At 37.2% G+C, this 24,534-nt stretch overlaps 1 protein-coding gene across 4 annotated transcripts in view; it reads right to left on the bottom strand.

Annotated features, from left to right (window-relative positions):
* Positions 1 to 13,118: 13,118 nt before the first annotated feature.
* The window catches only part of LOC308242985 (epoxide hydrolase 4), a 157,694-nt gene continuing 146,278 nt past the window's right edge, over positions 13,119 to 24,534 (bottom strand). For all 4 annotated transcript variants that reach the window (XM_080657906.1, XM_080657907.1, XM_080657909.1 and 1 more), the window contains 5 exons: positions 21,457 to 22,168; positions 21,127 to 21,211; positions 20,600 to 20,739; positions 15,266 to 17,542; positions 13,119 to 13,973 (listed from right to left, as the gene is read on the bottom strand). In XM_080657906.1, the coding sequence (XP_080514032.1) occupies positions 13,507 to 13,973; positions 15,266 to 17,542; positions 20,600 to 20,739; positions 21,127 to 21,211; positions 21,457 to 22,168 (3,681 nt within the window). In that variant the 3' untranslated portion in view covers positions 13,119 to 13,506. The remainder of the gene's footprint in view (positions 13,974 to 15,265; positions 17,543 to 20,599; positions 20,740 to 21,126; positions 21,212 to 21,456; positions 22,169 to 24,534) is intronic.

Below are 24,534 nucleotides of genomic sequence, written 5' to 3'. Positions count from 1 at the left end.
CTGAGTAGCCAAGTGCCCAGCTATAAAATTTCTCTTAGGGAGGAAAGGGAGGGTAAATATTAGGTTAAGGTATTAGGGGTTGTACTGTCAGGGTTTTCCAGAGAAACAGTACCTATAGGATATACACTGAGTGGCCAGATTATTATGATCTCTGAACGCGTAATAATCTGGCCACTCAGTGTAGACTGACCACAGAGTTGGGATTTTAAAATAAGGCTTTTCCATGTATAAGAACGGCCTGGGCAAGTCTATTTTGAAGAAGTGGCGTTAGAAGAAGTTTAAGTTTAAAAAATTTGGCTCTCAAAAGAAATTTCAATCCTTGTACTGTTGATACTGTTGACTAATGAGTTTGCCGACCACTGGCTTAGCCAAATCCACACGTAACACTCTCACAGCAGTCCTTATCATAAATAGATCATACTACATATATGCATTAATATCTAGCTCCATTTTATTGTGAGCATTCCCCAAATCATCAAATATCCTATCCAATATAATATTTATTAAAGTGGCTTAATAGCCCAACATATCAAAATAACTTATTCATCCATTCCTATATTTTCAGGACTTTAAAAATATTATATACATATGTGTATATTCTTAACTATTTCTGATTATTCATTAAATTTCTAAAGGTGAGATTATTGAATTGACAATTATGAAGATTTGCAAGGCCCTATTCCTATTGCCGAAGTGCTTTCCAGAAAGTTTGCACCAATTTATACTTAAACCAACAATATATGAATTCAATGCCAATCTCACTGTACTCCAGAAAATATTGTTTCATAAGTTTGTTTCCCATAAACAAACTTATGAAACAATATTTTAATAGATAAACATGTTTGTTTTACCTCTTTACTAATGAATATATGAAACATTTAATCATTCACTGAATATCTGACCATTTCTATTTCTGCTTTTGTTAGTTTTGTTTTTAATTTTTGCCTAGTGTTTTACTGGGCTGTTAGCATTCTTCTGATTCATTTATAAAAGGTATTTATTTATTTATGTATTTAAAATATATTTTATTGATTTTTTACAGAGAGGAAGGGAGAGGGATAGAGAGATGGAAACATCAATGAGAGAGAAGCATTAATCAGCTGCCTCCTGCACGCCCCCTATTGGGGATGTGCCTGCAACCAAGGTACATGCCCTTGACTGGAATCGAACCCGGGACCCTTCAGTCCCCAGGCCGACGCTCTATCCACTGAGCCAAACCGGCTAGGGCTATAAAAGGTATTTATATATTAAGGATATGTCTTTGTCATATTTCTTGCAAATATGATTCCTATTTTGTTTTCCTACTTTTTTCTTACTATAAAGTTTTTAGGATATAAATTACTTAATAGAAACTCTATGTACTTCAAGTTTTCACTTAAACAGCCAATCATAATTAATAAAAAGAAAAAGATGTTTAAACATTAATAAAGATATAATCATATTATTGGTGGCTAAGAAAAAGGAAAGTAAAATATGAAAATGAGATTATTTTCATACACAAATGAAGCATCACTCCCTCAGATGACTCAGGTAACTAGTCACATCTTTCCAAAAACAGTGCTTGAGACAACTCAAATATTTTCCTCCTATGCATTCTTTTTTTTTTTTAATATATTCTATTGATTTTTTTACAGAGAGGGAGAGGGATAGAGAGTTAGAAACATCAATGAGAGAGAAACATCGATCAGTTGCCTCCTGCACACCTCCTACTGGAGATGTGCCTGCAACCAAGGTACATGCCCTTGACCGGAATCGTCAAGGGGACCTTTCAGTCCGCAGGCCGATGCTCTATCCACTGAGCCAAACCGGTTAGGGCCCTCCTATGCATTCTTACATAAGTAATATTTTTCTTCATTTAGCAATACTACTAAATTTAGAATCTACTGGCTGACCTGTCGTTTCTAAGATGTCAAGTCAACATTAATTTCAAATAAATTTTAATATTATCTGTAATTTTTAAGAAAACAATTATGGGAGAAAGAATTAAACAATGATCTTATAAGATGATTTCTATCCTGTTTCTGATACCAGACACAACAGGTCACTACTTGAGCCAAATTAAGCAGAGAAAGGATTGAATCAGGTAAGAGCATTTGTTCCAGTAATGCTGGCAGTGTGGGGAGAGCATGCTGTCACCCTGGAAATTCTGCTCTGACTCCCCTTGCCAGTTGGCTGATTATATACACCTAAAGGAGAAGATAACTTTGTGCAAGTGTAACGGGAAAAGAGGGGGGTAGGGTCTGTGGTCCGACTTTCAGGAGTTCACAAAGTCTGATAACAAGGTGGCTAATCTTCTATGATGTTACAAACAGCTCAGCCCATTCCTGGGACCCAAGAATGGTCAGCGTTCCTGAGAAAAATTCCCGGAGGGGGTCAGGGCCCGGGCAAGGCAACCAAGTCAAAGCGTATCCTGTCCTTGGTCTGCTTTGTAAAATGTATTTCTTTTTACAGCCTGTTTTGCTTCTTGCAACACATCCTCCAGTTTCCCAGGGTCTGTAAGAAAACATCTTATCTGTAGTTAGTAAGGTGAATAACCATTAAACAACTGTAGTCCTATTCTTATTAGGTGCCCTTCCCTGTATCGTTTTTAAAAAATTGAAAAGCAGCAAATAAGGGTGTGAAATCTGTGATGGCAGTAATAGCTTCATAACAATGACATGTTGCTAATAAATCTGTGTGGCAATATAAATTGGCTCAGGCATTTGTGCCACATATGAGAGCCTAACATGTTTTCATTTCCTTAGTAATTTTTAGATTTTCTTATCTCACTGACTATGAAAAGGCACAATCATTCTCCCTCCCCCCCATGCCGCTACATTGCTTTTGAATTGAGATTTAATGCCCAGAATTTTAGCTTGATTTTCAAAATTGGAAGTGAAATTGCATTCCAAGCAAGTTATTTAATGTGGCTAACTTAAATTTGTATAGTATAGTAATACTTGGTATTGTTTTCCTACTTTAATATATTTCAATTGGTTACTTGAAACTCCAGTAGGTTTTATAATGTTGGCAAAGCATCTAATTTGTTTTCATTTGTTATCCCTGAGTAATTAAGTTAGTGGATATTTAATTATGTATTTATTTATAACTAGAGGCCCAGTGCACAAAATTCATGCACTTGGGGGAGAAGGGGTCCCTCAGCCCTGCCTGCGCCCTCTTGCTGTCTGGGAGCCCTCAGGGGATGTCTAACTGCTGAGTTAAGCCCTGCGGACATCCTTAGCGCTGCCGCTGCCGTGGAGGTGGGAGAGGCTCCTTCCATGCCACTGCACTCGCCAGTCATGAGCCTGGCTTCTGGCCGAGTGGTGCTCCCCCTGTGGGTGCGCACTGACCACCAGGGGCAGCTCCTGCATTAAGCGTGTGCCCCCTGGTGGTCAGTGTATGTCATAGCGACTGGTCTTTCTGCTGTTTGGTAGATTTGCATATTAGCCTTTTATTATATAGGATATTCTCATGTATCAAATTTATTACTTGTTGAATCTATTCATATTTGTGAAAACCCTTTTCTTTATGGTTCTTTTCCTAAAAGTAACTCATGCAATATTAAAATGATTAAGATGTACACTTCCTATACCTAGCTTAGCTGGATTCAAAGTAGTCTTGGTATAAAAATTAAAATATAAGCCCAGGCTGGTGTGGCTCAGTTGGTTGTCCCATGCACCAGAGATCACTGGTTAAATTCCTGGTCAGGGCACATTCCGGGTTTCAGGTTTGATCCCCGTTTGGGGTGTGTTCAGGGAGGCAACTAATCAATATTTCTCTCTCACTCAATGTTTCTCTCTCTCCCTTCCCACTCTAAAATCAATAAGAACACAACATCAATCCTAAATGACTCACTAGACCAGATGGAATTAATTGACATCTTCAGAACATTTCACCCCAAAGCCACAGAATATACATTCTTCTCAAGCGCACATGGGTCATTTTCAAAGATAGACCATATGTTGGGACATAGGCAAAATCTCTTCAAATTCAAGAAGATAGAAATCATATCAAGCATCTTCTCAGACCACAGTGGCATAAAACTGGAAATCAACTACAATAAAAACAACCCAAAGAAATCAAACACATGGAGACTAAACAGCATGCTATTAAACCATGACTGGGTTACCAGAGAGATCAAAGAAGAAATAAAAAACATCATGACAACAAATGACAATGAAAACACTACAATCCAAAATCTATGGGACACAGCGAAAGCAGTCTTGAGAGGGAAGTTCATAGCTCTACAAGCCTACTGCAAAAAACAAGAAACAGGGGTAATAAATTACCTAACCCAACAACTAAAATCAATAAGAACATATTTTTAAAATCTTATGATATGAAAACAATATAAATATTACTGGAGAAGAGTAGGCAGACAATATCTACTCCAAAATACCTCTTGTAATATATCATTAAACTGAGCCAAACCTAGTCCCCATCTCTCCCTCACAACACCCCCTCAAAAACAACAACAACAAAGAAAACCTAACAGAAGATGAAGTAGGAGTGGAAAGACCATGGTTTGTTGGGTTTCTGAATTTTGAAAAGACATTATATTGTGTACCTTTGCTGTCTCAGTTGCACCCTATATTTGACATGTCCAAATTTAAAATTATCTTTTTTTTCCAACCAGGAACCATCAGCCTTCCATTTTTTACCTATTAGAATTCTGGGCTATGGGGAGGGAATCATCTTTATCCCTTCTTCCAACTTTTCACACTCAGTTGACATCCACATCTTGTTCATTCTGTCTTCAAATTCTCTATCAAATCCATCCTCTTCTTTCTTTCTTTCTTTTTTTTTTTACATTGCCTCGGAATTTTTCTTTTTTTTTTTTTCAAGAAAAATGATTTTAAATATAATAACATTACATGCAAAAACATTAATATTTCAAGAAAAAGGATTTTAAATATGTTACATGCGATAAACATTAATATTTCAAGAAAAAAGGCTTTTAAATATAATAATATTACCAAAACTATACTAACATAGAATAACATCACAAAAGTTATAGGAAATATTAAAAATCTGCAAATAACAGGATTACTTCTATTCTAAAATATATTTTTTCCTCTGGCTCTATTTTTGTTCATCAGTTTATGTTGTTCATTATATTCCACAAATGAGTGAGATCATGTGATATTTATCTTTCTCTGACTGGCTTATTTCACTTAGCATAATGCTCTCCAGTTCCATCTATGCTGTTGCAAATGGTAAGAGATCCTTCTTTTATACAGCAACATAGTATTCCATTGTGTAGATGTACCACAGTTTTTTAATCCACTCATCTGCTGATGGGCACTTAGGCTGTTACCAAATCTTAGCTATGGTGAATTGTGCTGCTATGAACATAGGGGTGCATATACCCTTTCTGATTGGTGTTTCTAGTTTCTTGGGATATATTCCTAGAAGTGGTATTACTGGGCCAAATAGGAGCTCCATTTTTAATTTTTTGAGAAAACTCCATACTGTTTTTTATAGTGGTTGCACCAGCCTGCATTCCCACAAGCAGTCCACGAGGGTTCCTTTTTCTCTGCATCCTTGCCAGCACTTGTCGTTTGTTGATGATAGCCATTCTGACAGGTGTGAGATGGTAACTCATTGTCGTTTTGATTTGCATTTCTCATCCATCCTTATTTTTTTGCTCACTATTACTTCCTTATTTTGGGCCTATTTCTTTTCTTTCTTTCTTTTTTTAAAAAATATATTTTTATTGATTTCAGAGAAGAAGCGAGAGGGAGAGATAGAAACATCAGTGATGAGAAAGAATCTTTTTATTCCAATGATTCCCTTACAGGTCTTCCTTCCTCCAGTCTCTTGACTTTCCAAAATATTTTTCACACTATACAGCTAAAGTCCTATAATGTATTTGATTAAAAAGTTTTTAAATATGTTTGCCTAAATGGCTTGCTCACAGTCTTTGGCAGGACTCACAGTCTTTGGCCTGCCCGCACTTTTTCAGCTTTACCTGCCACTGCTGAGTCACGTGCATTTGGTGCTTAAATTATATTAGACACCTGAAGTTCCTAGAAATGCCCTTAATTAGTGAGTACTCTTTGTGCTTGATCTTGCCTCCTGCCTTTTCCTCGATGGTCCCTAATTCATTGATTATCCCCAACTTATTTTCAAACTACTTAAGTTACTTTTATCTTAAAAACAACAGTATCTTCACACTACCACTGTCTTTTTTCCAGTCAGGCTCCTTGAATAAGTTTTAATTCTTACCTCCTGCTCATCTTTCAACCCACTTTAGTCTAGTTTTTTTCCCTTACTACTGCTTTAAAAAACAAAACACCCATTGGCAAAAACTACCAATAAAATCCTAATGTTCAAATCCAATGTACTAGTTGTGCACCTTGACACCTCAAATATAATTTGACACTGTTAACTGCTACTACTTACCTATAAACACATCAACCTACTTATTTTTCTGTGCTTTCTGAAAAATATGTTAAAGGATAAAAATAATAAGCACCACTTAACCATTACCACCACTAATATTTTTATTTATTTCCTTCAAGTCTCTTTTTCTATTTACCCAAAAGTATAAAAAATTGGATATTATATTTATAAATATACATTCTAGTTTTTTTCTTATAAATATCTTCCCTTGGCATTAGTTATTTTGGAAATGATCTTAATCATTGCATAATATGTTTTATAGATGTACCATAATTTATTTAGCCTTTCTCCTGTTGACATTTAGCTACTTTTCAATTTTCACTAATGTCTAGTTCTCTGATAAACATATTTATAGACAAATCTTTGTCTCAGATTCTTATTTTTTAGTGGTAGATCTCAAAAGGGGAAAGAACTAGGTTAAGGATATCCTAATATATAAAAAGTCAGGGGCCATCATGACCGAAACAACTGGACTGACGACCGAACAGCAGGCTGCGTGGAGTGACCAGGCCGGAAGGGGGGTTAGTGAGGGACAACCAAACGGCTGAACAGCAGGCTGCATGGGGCAACCAGGCTGGCGGAGGGGGGCAGTTGGCGGTGACCAGGCCAGCAAGGGGGGGCAGTTAGGGGCAATCAGGTAGGCAGGCAGGTGAACAGTTAGGAGCCAGTCTGTATTGTGAGAGGAATGTCTGACTGCTGGTTTAGGCTAAACCAGCAGTCAGACATCCCCCAAGGGGTCCCGGATTGCAGAGGGTGCAGGCTGGGCTGAGGGGACCACCCGTGCACCAATTTTGTGCACCGGGCTTCTAGTGAAGTTATAAACATTCTTGATACGGATTGCCTAATTACTTCCTGTAAAGGTAATTTACACTCCCACAGCAACATATGAGGATCCCAAACTTGTCATTCTCCTGCTAATATTGAATTTCTTAAAAACCTTTTAAAAGCCTTGCCAATTTGACAGGTGAAAGTAGAATCTCTTAGTTCATTACTCCTCCTCACCTTGGCCTCCTAGTTCTCTTATTTCTGAATATTCCTTTTCTGTCTCCTCTTCAGGTTTTTCTTTTTCTCACTATTTCACAGTATTTTGTCCTCTGTCCCTGAGTGTCCCACAGGCATCTCAAACTCAATAGGTCCTAAATTAATCTCATCTTCACTCTTAAACTTGCTTCAATTTTTAGTTAATGATATCATCAACCACCCAAGAGCCCCAATCAGAAACCTGAATCTTTTAAGATGACTCCCTCATCTCATCTCATCTCATCTCATCTCATCTCATCTCATCTCATCTCATCTCATCTGTCACTAAGTTTTTCCAACCCGCATCTTAAGTCTCTCAAATATGTGCACTCCTCTCTATCTCCACAGCCACTGCCTGATCTCAATCCTTTATTATTGTAACACTCATCATCAGTGTCCCTGCCTGCCGGGATGTTTCCCAGCATCTAGAAGGGTTCAGGAATCTGGAGAAGGGCTGTGTGTAAATTAATAAAGAGACTAGACATGAAATATAAATTTGGAAGGCATTTTGGGGAGCCAGAGGAGGGCTTAGCTTCAGTAACCAAGTTCTCTGAGTCTCTGGACCCCTCGCTCTTTATTAACACAAATTGCCCTAAAGCAAAGAACATATACATATCAAAGGTTAAGGATTGGTATACAGTAGGCATTGTCAGATTGGGGGAATTGCCTTCAGGCTGTCTCAGTAGCAGGCAATAATATATGCAAATCTTTAGGTTTGGGGAAATGCTTTCAGCCATTCCATCAGGCAATAACATGTATTCAGCCCTGCTGAAACCTCAAGGTTCCATCAACCTTTTGATGAAACTTCTTGCATTTATGACATGCTGGAATTAGCCTCCGGCACCTGCCGTGTCACCCTGCTCCATTCCATCCTACATATTGCTTCCAGAGTGATCTTTCTAAAATGCAAACCTGACTCCTTAAACATCCCTACCCAACTTCATCTTTTGCCTTTCCCCTCCATTCCCTTCTCCTCTCCAGTCAGAAGGAACAATCAGAATTCCCCACTACCTATAAACTCTTTTTCTGCCAAGACTATGCATCTTCCTTTGTCTTGTGAATTCTTATTAATCCTAAAATAGTGAGGTAGCCTATACAAGTGTCATTGCATCACTTTCTTCTCCTTTATCCACTGCTTACACTTTATACAGAGCTTTATTATGACAATTAACATCACAATTTTTACCAATTTCTCTCCCTCAACTGAGATACTCAAGGACTGATACTATGCCATTCATCTTTTAATCCTCAGCACTAGCATAGTCTGGGAATATATTAGGCCCTCAAAATATGTGTAGGATAAGTGTTATTTTTGAGAACAATTTAAAAATTCCATCTTCTCCCATCATCTAATCATTCACCAGTCTATAATCTCAGTCCATCTAATATCTCTGTTATCAAGTCCTCCTCCATTTCCCATTTCTAAGGTTGACAAAATGATTTTATTTGCATTTTGAGATTTGGGTGCCTCTACAAAACAGGCCATCTTCATTGCAGCTTATGGTTATCTTTCTAAAACACACGTGATTGTGATTATGTTACCCAACTACTTAAGAAACAACTTTGATGACTACCCATTGTGAGTTATAGGTGGTTATTTCCCAAGGAAAAGGAAACAGATTGTCCACTGAGAAGTAAAAATAAATGAATGCATAATGGAAAAATACATATTGCCTACCAAATCTAGGGCTTTGGCTGCTTAAGCATAGTATTTAATAACTTTCAGAATCCAACTCCAACTCAGCTCTTTAGTCCTTTATCCAACACACATCCTAGTCACCAAACCTTTAATGTGCAGTTGTGGCTAGAATGCCCTATCACCAAGCAAATTCCTATTTATCCTTGAAAGCTAGCATCAGATATTACCTGGTTGCTCCAAAAGATAGAATAAAGGAACATTAGACTCTTTCCACCATCTTCATCAATCCTCCCCAAGCAACCCAAATCAAAATACACTTAATAAGATTACTTTTGGTATGCATTAGTTTTTACAATCTCAGGTAAACTAGTATAAAACCATCTTTTTAAAAACATTTCTATTTTTATTGACCTATAATATACAACCTAAGTAAAAGCAAAGTACTCTCTATACAATTGCATCTTCAAGAAAAGTGCTTGAGACTGGTGCAGCCACTGTGGAAAACAGTATGGAGTTTCCTTAAAAAACTAAAAATGGAACTCCCATTTGACCCAGTGATCCCACTTCTAGGAATATATCCCAAGAAACTAGAAACACCATTTAGAAAGGATATATGCACCCCTATGTTCATAGCAGCACAATTTACCATAGCTAAGATTTGGAAACAGCCTAAGTGCCCATCAGCAGATGAGTGGATTAAAAAACTGTGGTACATCTACACAATGAAATACTACACTGTGGTAAAAAAGAAGGATCTCTTACCATTCGCAACAGCATGGATGGAACTGGAGAGCATTATGCTAAGTGAAATAAGCCAGTCAGAGAAAGATAAATATCACATGATCTCACTCATTTGTGGAATATAATGAACAACATAAACTGATGAACAAAAACAGGTCCAGAGACAGAGAAGAACCGATCAGACTGTCAAACCTCAGGGAAGGTAGGGGAGGTTGGGGGTAAGGGGGAGAGATCAACCCAAGGACTTGTATGCATGCATATAAGCCTAACCAATGGACACAGACAACAGGGGGGTGAGGGCATGAGTGGGGGTAATGGGGGGGGAATGAGGGGATAAGTATACATATGTAATACCTTAATCAATAAAGAAATTTTTTAAAAAGTGCTTGGCCTACACTTCCAAATAGATTGCAGCCACTAAGCCCCTTCTTTAGAGAGATTCTGAAGCAGTCACTGAATATTCTTGCTCTAAGAAGCTTTCTGTAATCTCTTCCTGACAAGCTGTTCATAGCTCCTCTTTCTGGGCTCCCACAACTCTGCCCATATACAGTTGTTATCTTACCAACAATAAGATAGTGTATTCTCTTTTAGTTTCTTTCACTAGGGTAGCTCATCCAGGGTAAGGACACTACAACAGTTCTCTCATGTGTAAAATAAAGACAAGACATATCTTAATAAATATGTTATGCATATTTGAAGCACTTAGCACTGTGTCTAACATATAAATGCTAAATAAATGTTAGCAATTATTTTTCAATATGTGTTTGTTGAATGAAGAATAAGTAGACCAAAGAGTCCCACAGCAAACAGACTGGTAGATGTGTCATTTACAAAAGAGCATGGTAAGAAAACACACATATCCTGAAATTACCTAAGGCAGTGGTCGGCAAACTCATTAGTCAACAGAGCCAAATATCAACAGTACAATGATTGAAATTTCTTTTGAGAACCAAATTTTTTAAAATTAAACTTCTTCTAATGCCACTTCTTCAAAATAGACTTGCCCCGGCCATGGTATTTTGTGGAAGAGCCACACTCAAGGGGCCAAAGAGCCGCATGTGGTTTGAGAGCCGCAGTTTGCCGACCACGGACCTAAGGGATCACTACGTAAGCAAAATGCCTTCCCTATTACATATTTAGAGATGTGAGATGAAACTGAATAGCTTTTTAATGTCTAGTAGTTTAAGAAAAAAGTTTTCAAGACCTTAACAATGGGAAGGAGATGAAGTTTCTATGATAAATTTCTGAACTTCTGAGGCAGTTTTATTAAAAATAACACTTAGAGCAACTTCACATTTGGAGAAAAAGAAAACACAATTTCTTGGGTATTTGTACTGTTTTTGACAATCATATACCTGGTATTACTTCTTTATACTACAAGCTATCTATAAATGTATTTGTTTTCAGGTTTTATGATAAAAATCAAATGAAGTGTGTTGTGTGGTAGAAATACCATCAGACTGAAATAAGGAATACTGAATTGGATTCTAGCCCACAAATTAGCTGTGGGACCATGGGCACTCTTTTCATTCCTCTGGCCTTCAGAGTCCTCCTTTGGAATGTGAAGGGATTAGACTAATGTGTAAATTTCCATCCAGCTCTACAGCACAAAGTTCTTATAGTACTGTATTTTAACCTTTTTCTTTTAAAAATGTTTTTATTGTTTTTTTAGAGAGAGGGAGAGGGAGAGGGAGAGGGAGAGGGAGAGGGAGAGGGAGAGGGAGAGGGAGAGGGGGAGAGAGAGAGAGAGAGAGAGAGAGAGAGAGAGAGAGAGAGAGAGAGAGAGAATATGAATTGATTGGGGGTCCAAACCTGTAACCTGAGCATGTGCCCTGACTGGGAATCAAACTGGCAACCTTTCAGTGCAAATGACAATGCTCAACCAACTGAGCCACACCAGCCAGGGCTTAACCTTTTTTTTTTATATGGGTTTTCCCTTCAGTAGAAACTAAATTGTCTTTTTGAGTGGGAGGGGGCAGGAATCAAACATTATTCATCTTTGCAACTCAGTGCCTTGAACCAATGCCTATTTGACTTTTTGAATGAATGAGTCTTCTACTGAGCTTCTAGTTAAAAAAGAAAAAAGGCAGAGCAAATTTATGGCATAACAGGTTAGTAGCTAATTGTATTATATAAGAATAACAACTGGTGTGCATTCCTATGATTTTTTTATATTCAATATACAGATTCTATTGTTGATCACTTGAAACTTTGTTCATTTAGAAAAGAAATTCTAAACCAAAATGTTTCCTTACTTCTGACATATTTTAGAGAAATTATTAGTTACAAAGCTTTTCAGAAAGGCTAATTCTACTAACTCTCATCATCAGAAGGGCAATGCCCACCAATATCAAGTAGGCATCCAAGTGTTCACTCCCCAGTATCACTTTGTAGAAAAGATTTTTATGTTTGCCTTTGTAGCAAAATTGCAGACTGAAAGACAATTTGGTCAATATCTTTTGAAAGTAGAGTATATAGACACATGGAAGAAGCAAGCATACATACGCACGCGCACACACACAGTTTAACTGCACTGTTTCATGTACCCATTTTCAAATTAATATTTAGTGCAGGCATTTACTGCAGGTGCAGTTCCAAAATATCTCTAATATAGAATGGAAAATGGGAGAAATTAACTAATTATAAAGAGAGTCTATCTTGGTAAAACAGATGGAGAGTTTTCCCACTTCTTTTGAACAAGGGCAGATGTCTCTCTCTGGACATATCCCCAAAATTTAGAGTTAAAGGGGATTCCATTTCTCTGTTTTAATGACAATGGCATTGAAACTTGAAATTCATCATTTCCTAGACCTGAATTGTTGGGAAGTGAAATTTTTTCTCTTTTTTAAAAAATAATTATTTTTAAAATTTTATTTTTCAATTGCAGTTAGACATTTATTTTATGTTAGCTACAACATAGTGGTTAGACAATCATATACTTTACAAAGTGAACCCCCTAATATTTCAAGGCACCATATATAATTATTTCAATATTATTGACTATATTCCCTAGGTTATAGTTTACATCCAGTTTTTAACTACCAATTGGTACTTCTTAATCCCTTCACCTTTTCACCCAGCCCCCAACCCATGTCCCTTCTGGCAACCATCAGTTTGTTCTCTGTATCTATGAGTCTGCGTCTGTTTCGTTTGTTCATTTGTTTTGTTCTTTAGATTCCACACATAAATGAAATCATATGGTATTTGTCTTTTTCTGACTTATTTCACTTAGAAAAATACCGTCAAGGTTTGTTTTTTTAAATATTCAACTGTCAGCCTCTACCACACCAACCTACCAACCCAAGTTTGAACGTTAAAGATTAACTCTACATAATTGACACAAGCACAATACGTTTTTTATTGTTAAATTACTATGTTACCATATGCAGAGCAAAAAATAAAGGAACAAATCTACTTGTGCATTCACATTTTAAATTCTTGAATGGTAAGTGAACAAATGACCAGTTAGGAAAGAAAAACTGAAGGGCTTCCTTATAGTCTTCTAATTTTTCTAATAATAAAACATGCTCAAAAATTTTAGAAAAACTTGTTTTCTATGTGTGATATCATATTAATAAACAAACTATGCTTCAATAAATTGGAAAGACTCCCTCAATATTAAGGGCAGTGCAACTCTGGCTAATGTAATTATTTGGATACAATATAAACATCAAAAAATAAAGGGGTGGAATAGTTCAAAATTTTCCAAAGTATTAGTACTCTTAATGCTGAGTTTCCAGTTCCAGAATTGTCCATTCCCCTTGGGGTGAACAATCGTCAGAGGAAAAACTAGCCATGGTGATGCTTGCTGAGGAATCAAGTGGAGAGGTTAGTTCACTCCATCTGTTCAAAGTGTCAACATGTGCTTGACCCTGAGGTTTTGAGCTGTCTCGTGCTAAAAGTAGTGTCTGATTGATTAGATACTGTGCTAAATTTAAGTCTTCAGGAACAGAATCTGTAATATTTAAGTTTGAATCCTGTTCAGAGAGCAGTTTCTTTAATAGTGTCCAATCTTGTTTTGCAAAGTGTTGATCATCTTCAGAATCCATGTCTGTAATGTGTGTTTCTGATTCCATTTTCTGCTCAAAGGCTTCTACTACATCCATCTCATATATTGGAGAGAGGTTTTTTGAAGGCCGATGGTCATACATGTAGGTTTGTGCCAGTGTATCACAATCATCTATGTCTCCTGAAATAATTCATAATACTACACAATGTAAAAATTGCACATGTTGGTACCCTCAGAGTTCTGTAGAACAGTATTTAACAGTTATAGTAAAAAAAACAACAACATAGAATGGGGAAAATTACATTTATACAAAACTGACAAGATTTTTGAGGCAATTCTTTTTCTAGCTTAAAAAAACACACAACTCAAAGATAATGTTTAGCAGCAAAATAAAAGTTGGTAACTAACAATAATTCTCATACTTTAGTTTGAAAACTTGTGGTACAGAAAACAATAGAAGTTATTTAAATATAAACCAAGAATATGTACATATATCTAATTCACTACAATAAAAACTTAAAGAAGAAAAAAAAAGACATGGCTATTTGATGGTGACTTTTAAGGTAAGTCAGTTCCAAATGGAGAATAAATACATTCTGTCTAAAGCCTTATTTGTATATTGCACATGCAAAGGAGAATGCAAGCAAGGACAAACAAAAAAAGTACAACTTTAAGGAGCTCCCCATTCTTGTGATTTTGCTCAACAGGGACCATGGATCAGTATTTTTCTTAGTTCTGATATACAATAGCTACTCAGTCAGTGACTATTGCATATTTTAAATGTGGGTTATTAGTTCAAATTACTATAATAAGGACAACAAACACAAAACAATTAGACGGGAAATCATCTATACATATGAAACAAGCCTGGGCCTTTTCATATTATCATTACTTCTAAATATAATCTCTTTTAGGAAATTTATCTTTTTACTTGAAAATTTTATAATAGAATTATAGTGATCCTTAAAGTCTTGATCTCTGTAAAATGTATATAAATTGTAATAATTAATGTAGTTAAAATAGTTCAGTGCTTTAAGTTACATATTACTATAGTTATTGCACAGACCTCTTAGATATATAATAGCATAATCCATAAGTCATATCCAATGTATAATAAAATTTCTAATAGTTAAGAATTCCTGTTAAATTAGATATAAATAACTAAATAATAGCAAACTAAGTTTTTCTCTTTATTCTTTCATGTAAAATCTCTTAAGAGTAAGTTAGCTCTAAGAAATCACCAAAATTTTTACTAGATATTGATTCTGCACTAGGATTTTAAGTGAACAATAAAGAGTAACTAGCTCATTTTAATACTATTAAGAAATTTAAGTTTTCATTTAAAATTTGAATCTGTTGCTTAAGTAATTATTCTATCTAACTAAAATATAACATTCAGGGCTACAATACAATTTTTAAATTCTATAAACTAATTTTCTTATGGATTTAACATTGCTATTTCTGTACATTACCTGCAGATAAAGCAATATTAGCTTTTTCAGTAGCTGTAGAATGGCTCTCTTTCACTTGACTTTCCTGAGGCAGAAGCTGACTCCGACAGGAGTCCAGAAATTTTGTAGAGCTGTTCTTTGGTGTGTCAGAACTGGGTTCTCTTTGATGGAGCTCCAAATGACATGGTCTCTCTTGAGATTTTGTATCACTATCTGAGAGTTTGCTGCGTTGTTGAATGTCATTATCTATGTTGCTTCCATTGTTTACTTTTTTATTTTCTGGAAGAAGTTGTTTGTCTCCTTTGGACAGGACATCGATTGTATACGTTTTTTCTGTGGCTGAAGCATTCTGTTTATCTCTTCTTGAAGAGTCAATGCCACTAAAGCCCAGGAGAAAGCTTTCATTTTTACATACATTATTGCCTTTATCTTGCTTATGTTCTAAAATACTGCCTTCACTTCCTTGTGAGTCTCTGGAATAGCAGGTCCTTCCGGGATGTTCACGAGAAATGCCACTGAAAACATCAGAAGGTGAAAGAGAATCTATAGAAGGCTGAAAGGGAGTATGGACTTCCCCTTCATCTGACCCCAATTCTTCACACTCATCTACTGAAAGTAAAACTGACCTTTTAAAAATTTTAGTTGCAGAAAATGCATGACTTTCATTTTCAGTTGCATCTTCAAAAGCTAAGTTAATAATCCCCTGAAAATGCTGAGGAGCTGAGTTAGATACAGAGAAATTTTCTATAATATTTTCAGCTTCAGATCTTTCATCTTCTGTTTCATCTGCTGAGGAAGAAACTTGGTCTACTTCCTGAGCAAACTGGACACTGCCTCTTAGGATATTTTCTCTTTCCCTAGGGTGGACTATTGTAGATCGAGACCAAATTTCTGGCCTTTTCCTAGGAATCTCATCATCACTTGTCGAATTCACTTGGAAAAGATCATTACTACTTTGCTTTTTCATTTTTACTTCAATTCTTAAGTTACTATCATATATTTTTAATTCTTCAGGAGTACTGGTATCACTGCTACTTCTTCCAAGAAAATCATGGCACAGCATAGTGCCACATTTAGAAATACCTCTGTCATTTGACCCATCATCATCCTGAGACCCTCCAGCATCATAGTCTTCAGACCTGGGCTTTATGTCATCAGAGGACGTGGTAGCACTGCCAGTGTCAGATTCAGGACTCTCTCTCTGATGCAGAACAACGGTACTCACATTCCAGTGACTCGCAAATGGAGCTTCTGGATTTTCATGGCTCTCTGGAGTTTCTATTGTTTCCATATCTTTAGGAGAATTTTTCCCTGATTTTTGTTCCAAAAAACACTGGGAGGAGTCCGCTGTAGCATATCTGTCTTCATTCATAGCAGCGCCATCAGATAACTGACTAGGAATTGTCTGTTCTTCATGAAAATTAGATTTTCTGTCATCTTGAATAGTATGTAAGGTACCATTTGTCCTTTCAGGAACACAAGGTGAAACGTCTTTCACATATTTAATGCTTGATTTTTTGTTCATGTCTTTTCTCCCTACAGGCTTCTCCTTATCGAATACTGAATGCATTTGCTGTGGGTTTGTTGAGTCTAAATCACAAACTAGATTAGAGTTCAAGAGGTTTTCATTTGGATTTGAAGCCATGGATTTTATGGCAGTGGTGCTGTAAAATTCTGGATCCACATGATCACTTCTATCAGAATGACCATGTAGTTTAGATGTGTTGCAAAGATCTGTTTCTTTGTGATTGGAAAACTGTGTTTCACTTTTATCTGAACCACTCTGTCTTGATTCCAATTCATGTCTTATTGCTTTATCCAGATTTGAAATATTTTGGCATTTCAATACCAATTTCTCTCTCTCTTGATTGTTTAATGGTTTTTGTGGGTCAGTTGTGCATAATGCTTCTGTACCACTGATTTCAGATGTGAGGTTAATCAGAGGTTCGTGAGGCGTCTGTTCAGTAACACTGCCATTATTATTACTTTTTTGGACAACAGATATTTCACTTTTTAAAGGCCTTTGAGAAGAAGACTGACTCTTCACTATGACCTGTCCAGGAAACATTTTCTGTTTTGAATCTTTATTATTCAAAGTTTCACCTTTCTTAGTTAAGTTTTTAGGTATTGCCACTATTTTTGCATTAACCTTAGGCAAAGTTGTGTGCCCTTGCTTGACAATTTTTCTCTTAGGTGTTTGTTTATCTATTGTACTGTGGTCAAACTTGGCTACACTTCCATCAGACTGCCTTGAAGAGACTGAAGATTTTACTGAATTGGGTGATTCTCCTTGGGAACCTAAGAAAAGAAAATTCAAAAATATAATATACCTTCCAATTTGTAAATAAAATTCAATATTTGGTTTTAAATTACTTTAGAAGAAATAAAACAATGAATGGTAACATATCTGTAATCAAATAAACAACTACAGATTAGGAATAGTAGCATAATGAAATAAAATATTTTTCTATTATAAATATAGAAGAACTATTCCAAAATCTTAGTAAAATTATTAAAATAGGATCATTCTTCCGCAAGTAAAGAGCCTTGAACTTATGCCAGAATTGGATTTGCATAAATATATGGGGGTGGAAAATTCTGATTTTCTTTTTTTTTTTTTTTTTAAATATATTTTATTGATTTTTTACAGAGAGGAAGGGAGAGGGATAGAAAGTTAGAAACATAATGAGAGAGAAACATGGATCAGCCGCCTCCTGCACACCCCCCACTGAGGATGTGCCCGCAACCAAGGCACATGCCCTTGACTGGAATCGAACCTGGGACCCTTCAGTCCGCAGGCCGACGCTCTATCCACTGAGCCAAACCGGTTAGGGCTGATTTTCTTATACTAAAAGAATAGCACAGGACTTCTCTTTTATGTTCTTTTAGGGGGGAAAAAAAAAGACTATATTCCACACAGCTGAAAAGGAGAACTGAGTTAAATATAAATGTTAAAACTGCTGCATTTTTCCCCCTAACATGAACAAAACTAATTTATTTCTCATAACCAGATAATTATTATTGTAGCATATTAGGGTTAGCAACTTAGATATGCAGTTGAAACTAAAACTGGTAATGGAGGGTAAGAGGATTCATTTGGGGAGTCTATTTGTTTATACTGGTTAAAGTCCTAGAGATCACTATCAAACAGAATTACCAAATATTTTAAAACCTAAATAATTTTTCTCTGCTTTATTTTTTATTTACTTTCAGTATTAATTCATTACTTAACTCAAAGTTGATTTTAGGATTTTACAAACTGCTCCTAATGCATAGAGCAAATTAATTTTTTAAATCAGTTATTACATTAGCAAATTATGCATTTTGATCAGCACACTTTCCTGTCTTAGAACATGGAAAAACAACAGGCACAACACAGATTCCAGAGGAAAAATTCTTCCCCCGATGTATTGCAGCAATCTAGACTGTGCCATTACTTTTTAAAGAACTCTTTATTATTGGTTTTGCAGATGGAATTCCTAGTTATCAAACTTTGAAGAAACATGGATATAACATATAAAAGGACTAGAAATGCAGATAATGTAGTGACTCTCAAAATTATTTCTCTCACAAAATAACAATAAAAACCAAACCAACACCCCAGAATACCAAAATAGTTGTCTGAAAACTAAAAGTATAAAATCTCATTTCTACAGCGTGAATGAATGTAAAATGAGTGAAACCATTTTACAGCTTATTTATAACTAGAGGCCAGTGCACGGACTTGTGCATGGGCCAGATGGGCCGTACACGCCCTGGAGCCAACCTCCTGCAGTCCCTCCCTGGCCAGCTGCACCTGGGGCTGCGCCAGGGCTGGAAGGGCGTCTGCAGAGTGAGTGGGGTCTCACCAGCAGGTAGGGTCCCTCAGCCTGGCCTGTGGGGACTGGGCCAAAACCAGTTCTCCGATATCTCCTGAGGGGTCTCGGATTGTGAGAGGGCGGTTCTCAGGTGACACGTCCCGGAATTGGGGTCCTTCCTCTTTAGTTCCGGGTGTGTCACCTGAGAACCGCAGCTGCCAAGTCACCGCAGCTCAGCAGCTCCTGCGTTGAGCGTCTGCCCCCTGGTGATCAGTGTGCATCATAGCTACCGGCCAGAGCATCTGCCCCAGCCGTGGGCAAACTACAGCCCGCGGGCCGGATCCGGCCCGTTCCGCTGTTCTATCCGGCCCACAGAGCCGAAAGAGCAGAGGGTTCTCTTGCTCTCCCCTCCGCTCCTTCACCAGCAGCAGTGTTAACATGGCAACATCGGGAAACACAGCCGCAGCTCCTTCTGAGTGGGCGGATATAAATCATTCAGTAGAAGGAACAACCTCTCAATCTTCCAGAGGCTCCTTGTAATGCCCGCGGACGCGTCCCCCGACATCACCCTAGGAATGCGTAGACACATTATTGTGGTGATGTAGGGAGACACGCCCTGGAGAGCACAGTATCAGAGCACTAGCTAAAAAAGACCAACAACACTGTTCCCACTGAAGTTGATGTTTTAAAGACCAAAAACCTTTCAACCCAGTCTACATTGCCATCTACATCTACGTCCCGGGCATAATTTGGAAGTTGCACTAAAGAAAATGTTTAATTTACTGTTTACACATTTTGTTCTTTTCTACTTGTTTTAGTTTTAAATTATTTTATTATATTTAAGTTTAATTTGAAAGGCTTTTGTACCTTTCCTTTGTTAGGCAATTTTATTTTGCCTTTGCCATCTTCAATATAAGGTATGTTATTGTGCTATGATTCCTCCATTTTTTGAAGTTTCAAATTATAATAATTAGTGTTTACATTCTTCTTGTTAAAATGTTTGAAATGAATAAAACTATTGAAATTAAAAAAAAAAGACCGTACCCTTTTATGTAATGATGTTTACTTTGAATATATATTAGTTCACACAAACACTCCATCCATGCTTTTGTTCCGGCCCTCCGGTCCAGTTTAAGAACCCACTGTGGCCCTCGAGTCAAAAAGTTTGCCCACCCTTGATCTGCCCCCTGGTGGTCATTGCGCTTCATAGCTACCGGTCGGATGGTTGAACAGTCAGATGGTCGCTTAGGCTTATCTATAATAATAAAAGCATACTATGCTAATTAGACCGGACGTCCTTCTGGACGAAGCCAGGGCTGCGAGGGGAGCCTGGGTCCCAGGTGCCTGCTGGCGGCCCGAGGGAAGCCCGGGTCCCGGGTGCCAGAGGGAAGCTGGAGGGGAGCCGGTGCCAGCAACTGGGGGAAGGAAGGCCTACTCTTGCACGAATTTCGTGCATTGGGCCTCTAGTATGTATATAGATTGCTGCTCAAGTTCCAAATCAGAGGTCAGCCTTTTCCACTTAAACAAGGAAGGAATACCAGGACTTTGTCAGCTTTACCTTGAGTTTTAGCAAGATTAGATGGGGCATTCTTTGTCTTCTGTTGAGCTGCAGCACATCCATTGTCATTTCCTCTTTTCTTTAAAATTGCCTGAGGTACTGGACCACTATATCCTTTGCTTGCGACCTTCTTTAGCACACTAAGAAAAATGATTTTCATTGAGTATTACATTCTAAAACATAAGCTTTAAAAGGCCCATACATAAAATATTTTTTTTCTCAAAGAAATAAAAAATATCTCTTTTCTGAAAATAAAAAACACACATAAGTGCATATGTCTTTAAGTTTATAAAACTGTAGATCAAGTATGATAAAGCCATGCACAATCAAGTGGGACAAGTGTAAATTATTTGCACCAATCATCATTTTACATAACTAGACTAACTTCTTTTAGTACATAAGAAAAATTTTAAAATATCAGTGTAAATACGTTACATTTTCTAACAAAAAAGATACTTAAAATATTTAGCTAGAAGTTAGTAACTTTCAGAGAAAACTAATGTATAGGTAAAATAATGAAGACTTACCTATTATTTATATTAGTTTCTTGTTCATGAATGCTTTTTTTATTGGAAGTTCCATTGGTAACTTTTGAAACAGGTCGAGATTTTACTGTTGTAAATTAAGGAAAAGTGAGTTATGAGATGGAACACTAAACATGAAACAATTATTTAAAAAGTCACTGGTCAGGCACTAAACAAAATTAAATATCAATGAGGGAAGAACTGGGTTTTCTCTGTTTGCATGAATACATGTAAATAAATACTTTTTTGCATGTGAAACTAAATAAAACAGGTCATTTTTTTCTAGGAATTTTAACTGTCAGGAGCTTTTAAAAAAAGTGTACTAAAACCCACCTACAGTGGAAGTTCTGATATTTTCTACAAATTTTTTCTCTGTCTGTCCTGGAGATTCAGAAAAGGACAGTTCATGACCAGATGGCTTCTCTTCTCCTATTGATCCGTTTTCTTTTGGTTCATCCAGACATTCAGTGGAAACCAATAATTCCACACTTGAACTTGTAGATCTGCTGGAGGGTCTTGCGATGCCAAGGCATGGAGAATCTTTCCCTGTGGCTTTCTTCAAAGGCTTTGCTCTGGCTTGCCCATTTGAGTTTCCAGTGAGTACCTTGGGTCTGGCACCTGTAATTTGTCCTTCTTGATTTCTCACTCTTTTTCCATTTAGTGCATTTTTGTGTCCATTTGTTGCTGCTATTGCTGATCTTTCCACAACTTGTCTAGGTGATATGTTTGCTGACTTTGCATTATCGTTGTTTTCTGTTTTGGGTTTTATTATAGCTTTGGGCTTTGCAGAAACATTTCCCCCACCAGATTTTAATTCTTTTGTAATCTTAGGTGCTATTTTTATACCATCCTTTTCCTTTAAGTCATCATGCTTCAAAGTTGTATTTATAGTATTTCTATTAGTACTTGATGAATGTCCAGATGCTCCTAATCCATCAGATTTCATCTTTTGATTAGCAGAGGGGCACCTCCAGCACGCTTTCTTATTATTTTCTCTCAAAGATTTATTTTTTATAACACCAGAGTCAGAAACTTGTCTCCTTTGCTACAAAGAAGAAAAAAATACCTTGTAACTTGACTAGAGTCTTTGACATATTCTTAACATTTAAGTAAGCCAGTTTTTCAAAGAAAAACCCCCCAGCAAAGTTCATAATTTAGTTCCATTCAAACTTGAATATCTTTGGTCACTTTGAGCAATACTTTCAATGTGTTTTTGATCACATTACCTTAATCAAATCTAAAATACAGCACAAAATATTTAAAACCTATACTACTTTAAAAGGCATATTACTTAACTTTATGAAATTATGATAGAGAATTAGTACCTGACAGTGTCAGGATGGCTTGAGAGAATGATAACAACCTCCAATATTTTTGAAGGTCCACTCTCAGGTTCTGTGCTAAAACCCTTTTCATACATCATCTCACTTAATCATAAAATAATACTATGAGATAGCTCCTGTTGCTATCTTTATTTCTTAAGCAAGAAACTGGGGATTAAAGCAAGTATGTGATTTATCCATGATCATATGCTGATAAGGGATGGAACTAGGACCTGACCTCATGATTTACTGCTTTAAGTAGGTGGTCATTTATATGGCATAATTTGAGAGACATTATTAAGCTTTTCACCAAAAAATACCAGAAATTTTTTTAATCATTATTTTGTTAATCCTCACTCAAGGATATTTTTTCCATTGATTTTTTAGAGAAAGTGGAAAGTGGGGAGAAGGGAAAGAGACAGAGAGAGAGAGAGAGAGAGAGAGAGAGAGAGAGAGAGAGAGAGAGAGAGAGAAGAAAAAGATGTGAAAGAGACATATCGATTGGCTGCCTCCCGCACGTGCCATAACCAGGGTGGGGATCAAACCTGCAACCCAGGTACATGCCCTTGATGGGGAATCAAACGCAAGATGCTTCGGTATGAGGGCCAATGCTCTAACCACTGAGCACACCAGAAAGGGCCAAATGCTAGGAATTTTATCCACTGTGGTAAGAATTGTTTACTTCTTGGAGTCCTCATTTAAAAAAAAGAAAAAGAAAAAGAAAAAAAGCACTCATGAAAAACATAACACATCACATCTGAAAAATTTGGTTTTTAAAAGAAACAAGATACTTCCCTGGCCGGCATGGTTCAATGGTTAAAGCATCAGCCCAAACACCAAAGGGTTGCGGGTTTGATTACTAGTCAAGGGCATGTACCTTGGTTACAGGGTTGATCCTTGGCCCTGGTCATGGCGCAAGCAGTAGGCAACCAATCGATGTGTCTCTCTCACATTGATTCTCTCCCACACCTCCTTCCACTCTCTAAAAAAAATCAATGCAAAAAATATCCTCGGATGAGGATTAACAACAACAAAAAAGAGAACAAGGCAGTAATACAGAAAAAAGATAGTAATACAGTTTTGGTTGTTTAGAGAAAGTGAAGGAAAAAGGATCCTAAGAATAGGTAAAATAGGGAAAAGGGGAAAATAGAAAGGAACTGAAGACAAATGTACTTATTTCATCATTTTGTTTAGAACCAACCTTGAAATTGGTAGAAAATTTAAAATTATTTTGCCTTTTTAAAAAATTTGAACGCTTTTTCCCTGCTTTGGAAAGCTGTATGAGATTGTAGAGGCAGAGCCTGTGTTATCTTCATCTTTGTGTCCCCTAGCACTGTGCCCATCACATACTAAATATACAAAACAATATGATGAATGTTGTTAAACCTGAGCATATATTGTGAAGTTCAAAGTCTAATTATTTCTAAATATAGAAAGCTTCCAACTACATTAAAATTTTGTCTAAGATAAAATTAACATCTATGTTTATACATCTATATATGTAAAAGCCTAAGCGACCATTATGACGGAACGACCGAAACCACCAGAACTACCGGTCGACCAGTCACTATGACGTGCACTAACCACAAGGGGGCAGATGCTCAACGCAGGAGCTGCCCCCTGTTGGTCAGTGTGCTCCCACAGAGGAAGCGCTGCTCAGCCAGAAGCCGGGCTCACGGCTGGAGAGCACACCTGCCACGGCATTGGGAGCCTCTTCTGACCCCGTGGCAGCGCTACTGAGCAGTGGTGGAGGGCACAGCAGGCTGGGATGAATGCCAGCGGTGTGGCGCCTGGCCCCAGCTTGGGCTCTTCCCTGGCCATTGCTGCCTGGTGCACTTCTACATCCCTGGGGGATGTCTGATTGCCAGATTAGGCCTGGGGATCAGGCCTAAACTGGCAGTCGGACATCCCCTAAGGGGTCCTGAATTGCAAGAGAGGGCAGGCCAGGCTGAGGCCCTGTGCATGAATCCGTGCACCGGGCCTCTAGTAAATAAATAATACCCTGGCTAAGTTTAGGAAAAAGCAAGATATGATAATAAGAGAATCATTAGTTCTTGTCCTATCTTTGCCTTTGACTTAGGATATTTAA

This window comes from Plecotus auritus (assembly GCF_963455305.1).
Source record: "Plecotus auritus genome assembly, chromosome: 2".
In the NCBI taxonomy this organism is placed as follows: domain Eukaryota; kingdom Metazoa; phylum Chordata; class Mammalia; order Chiroptera; family Vespertilionidae; genus Plecotus; species Plecotus auritus.
The sequence above is the reverse complement of the archived record's forward strand: the minus strand, read 5'-3'. Positions and strand labels throughout refer to the sequence as shown.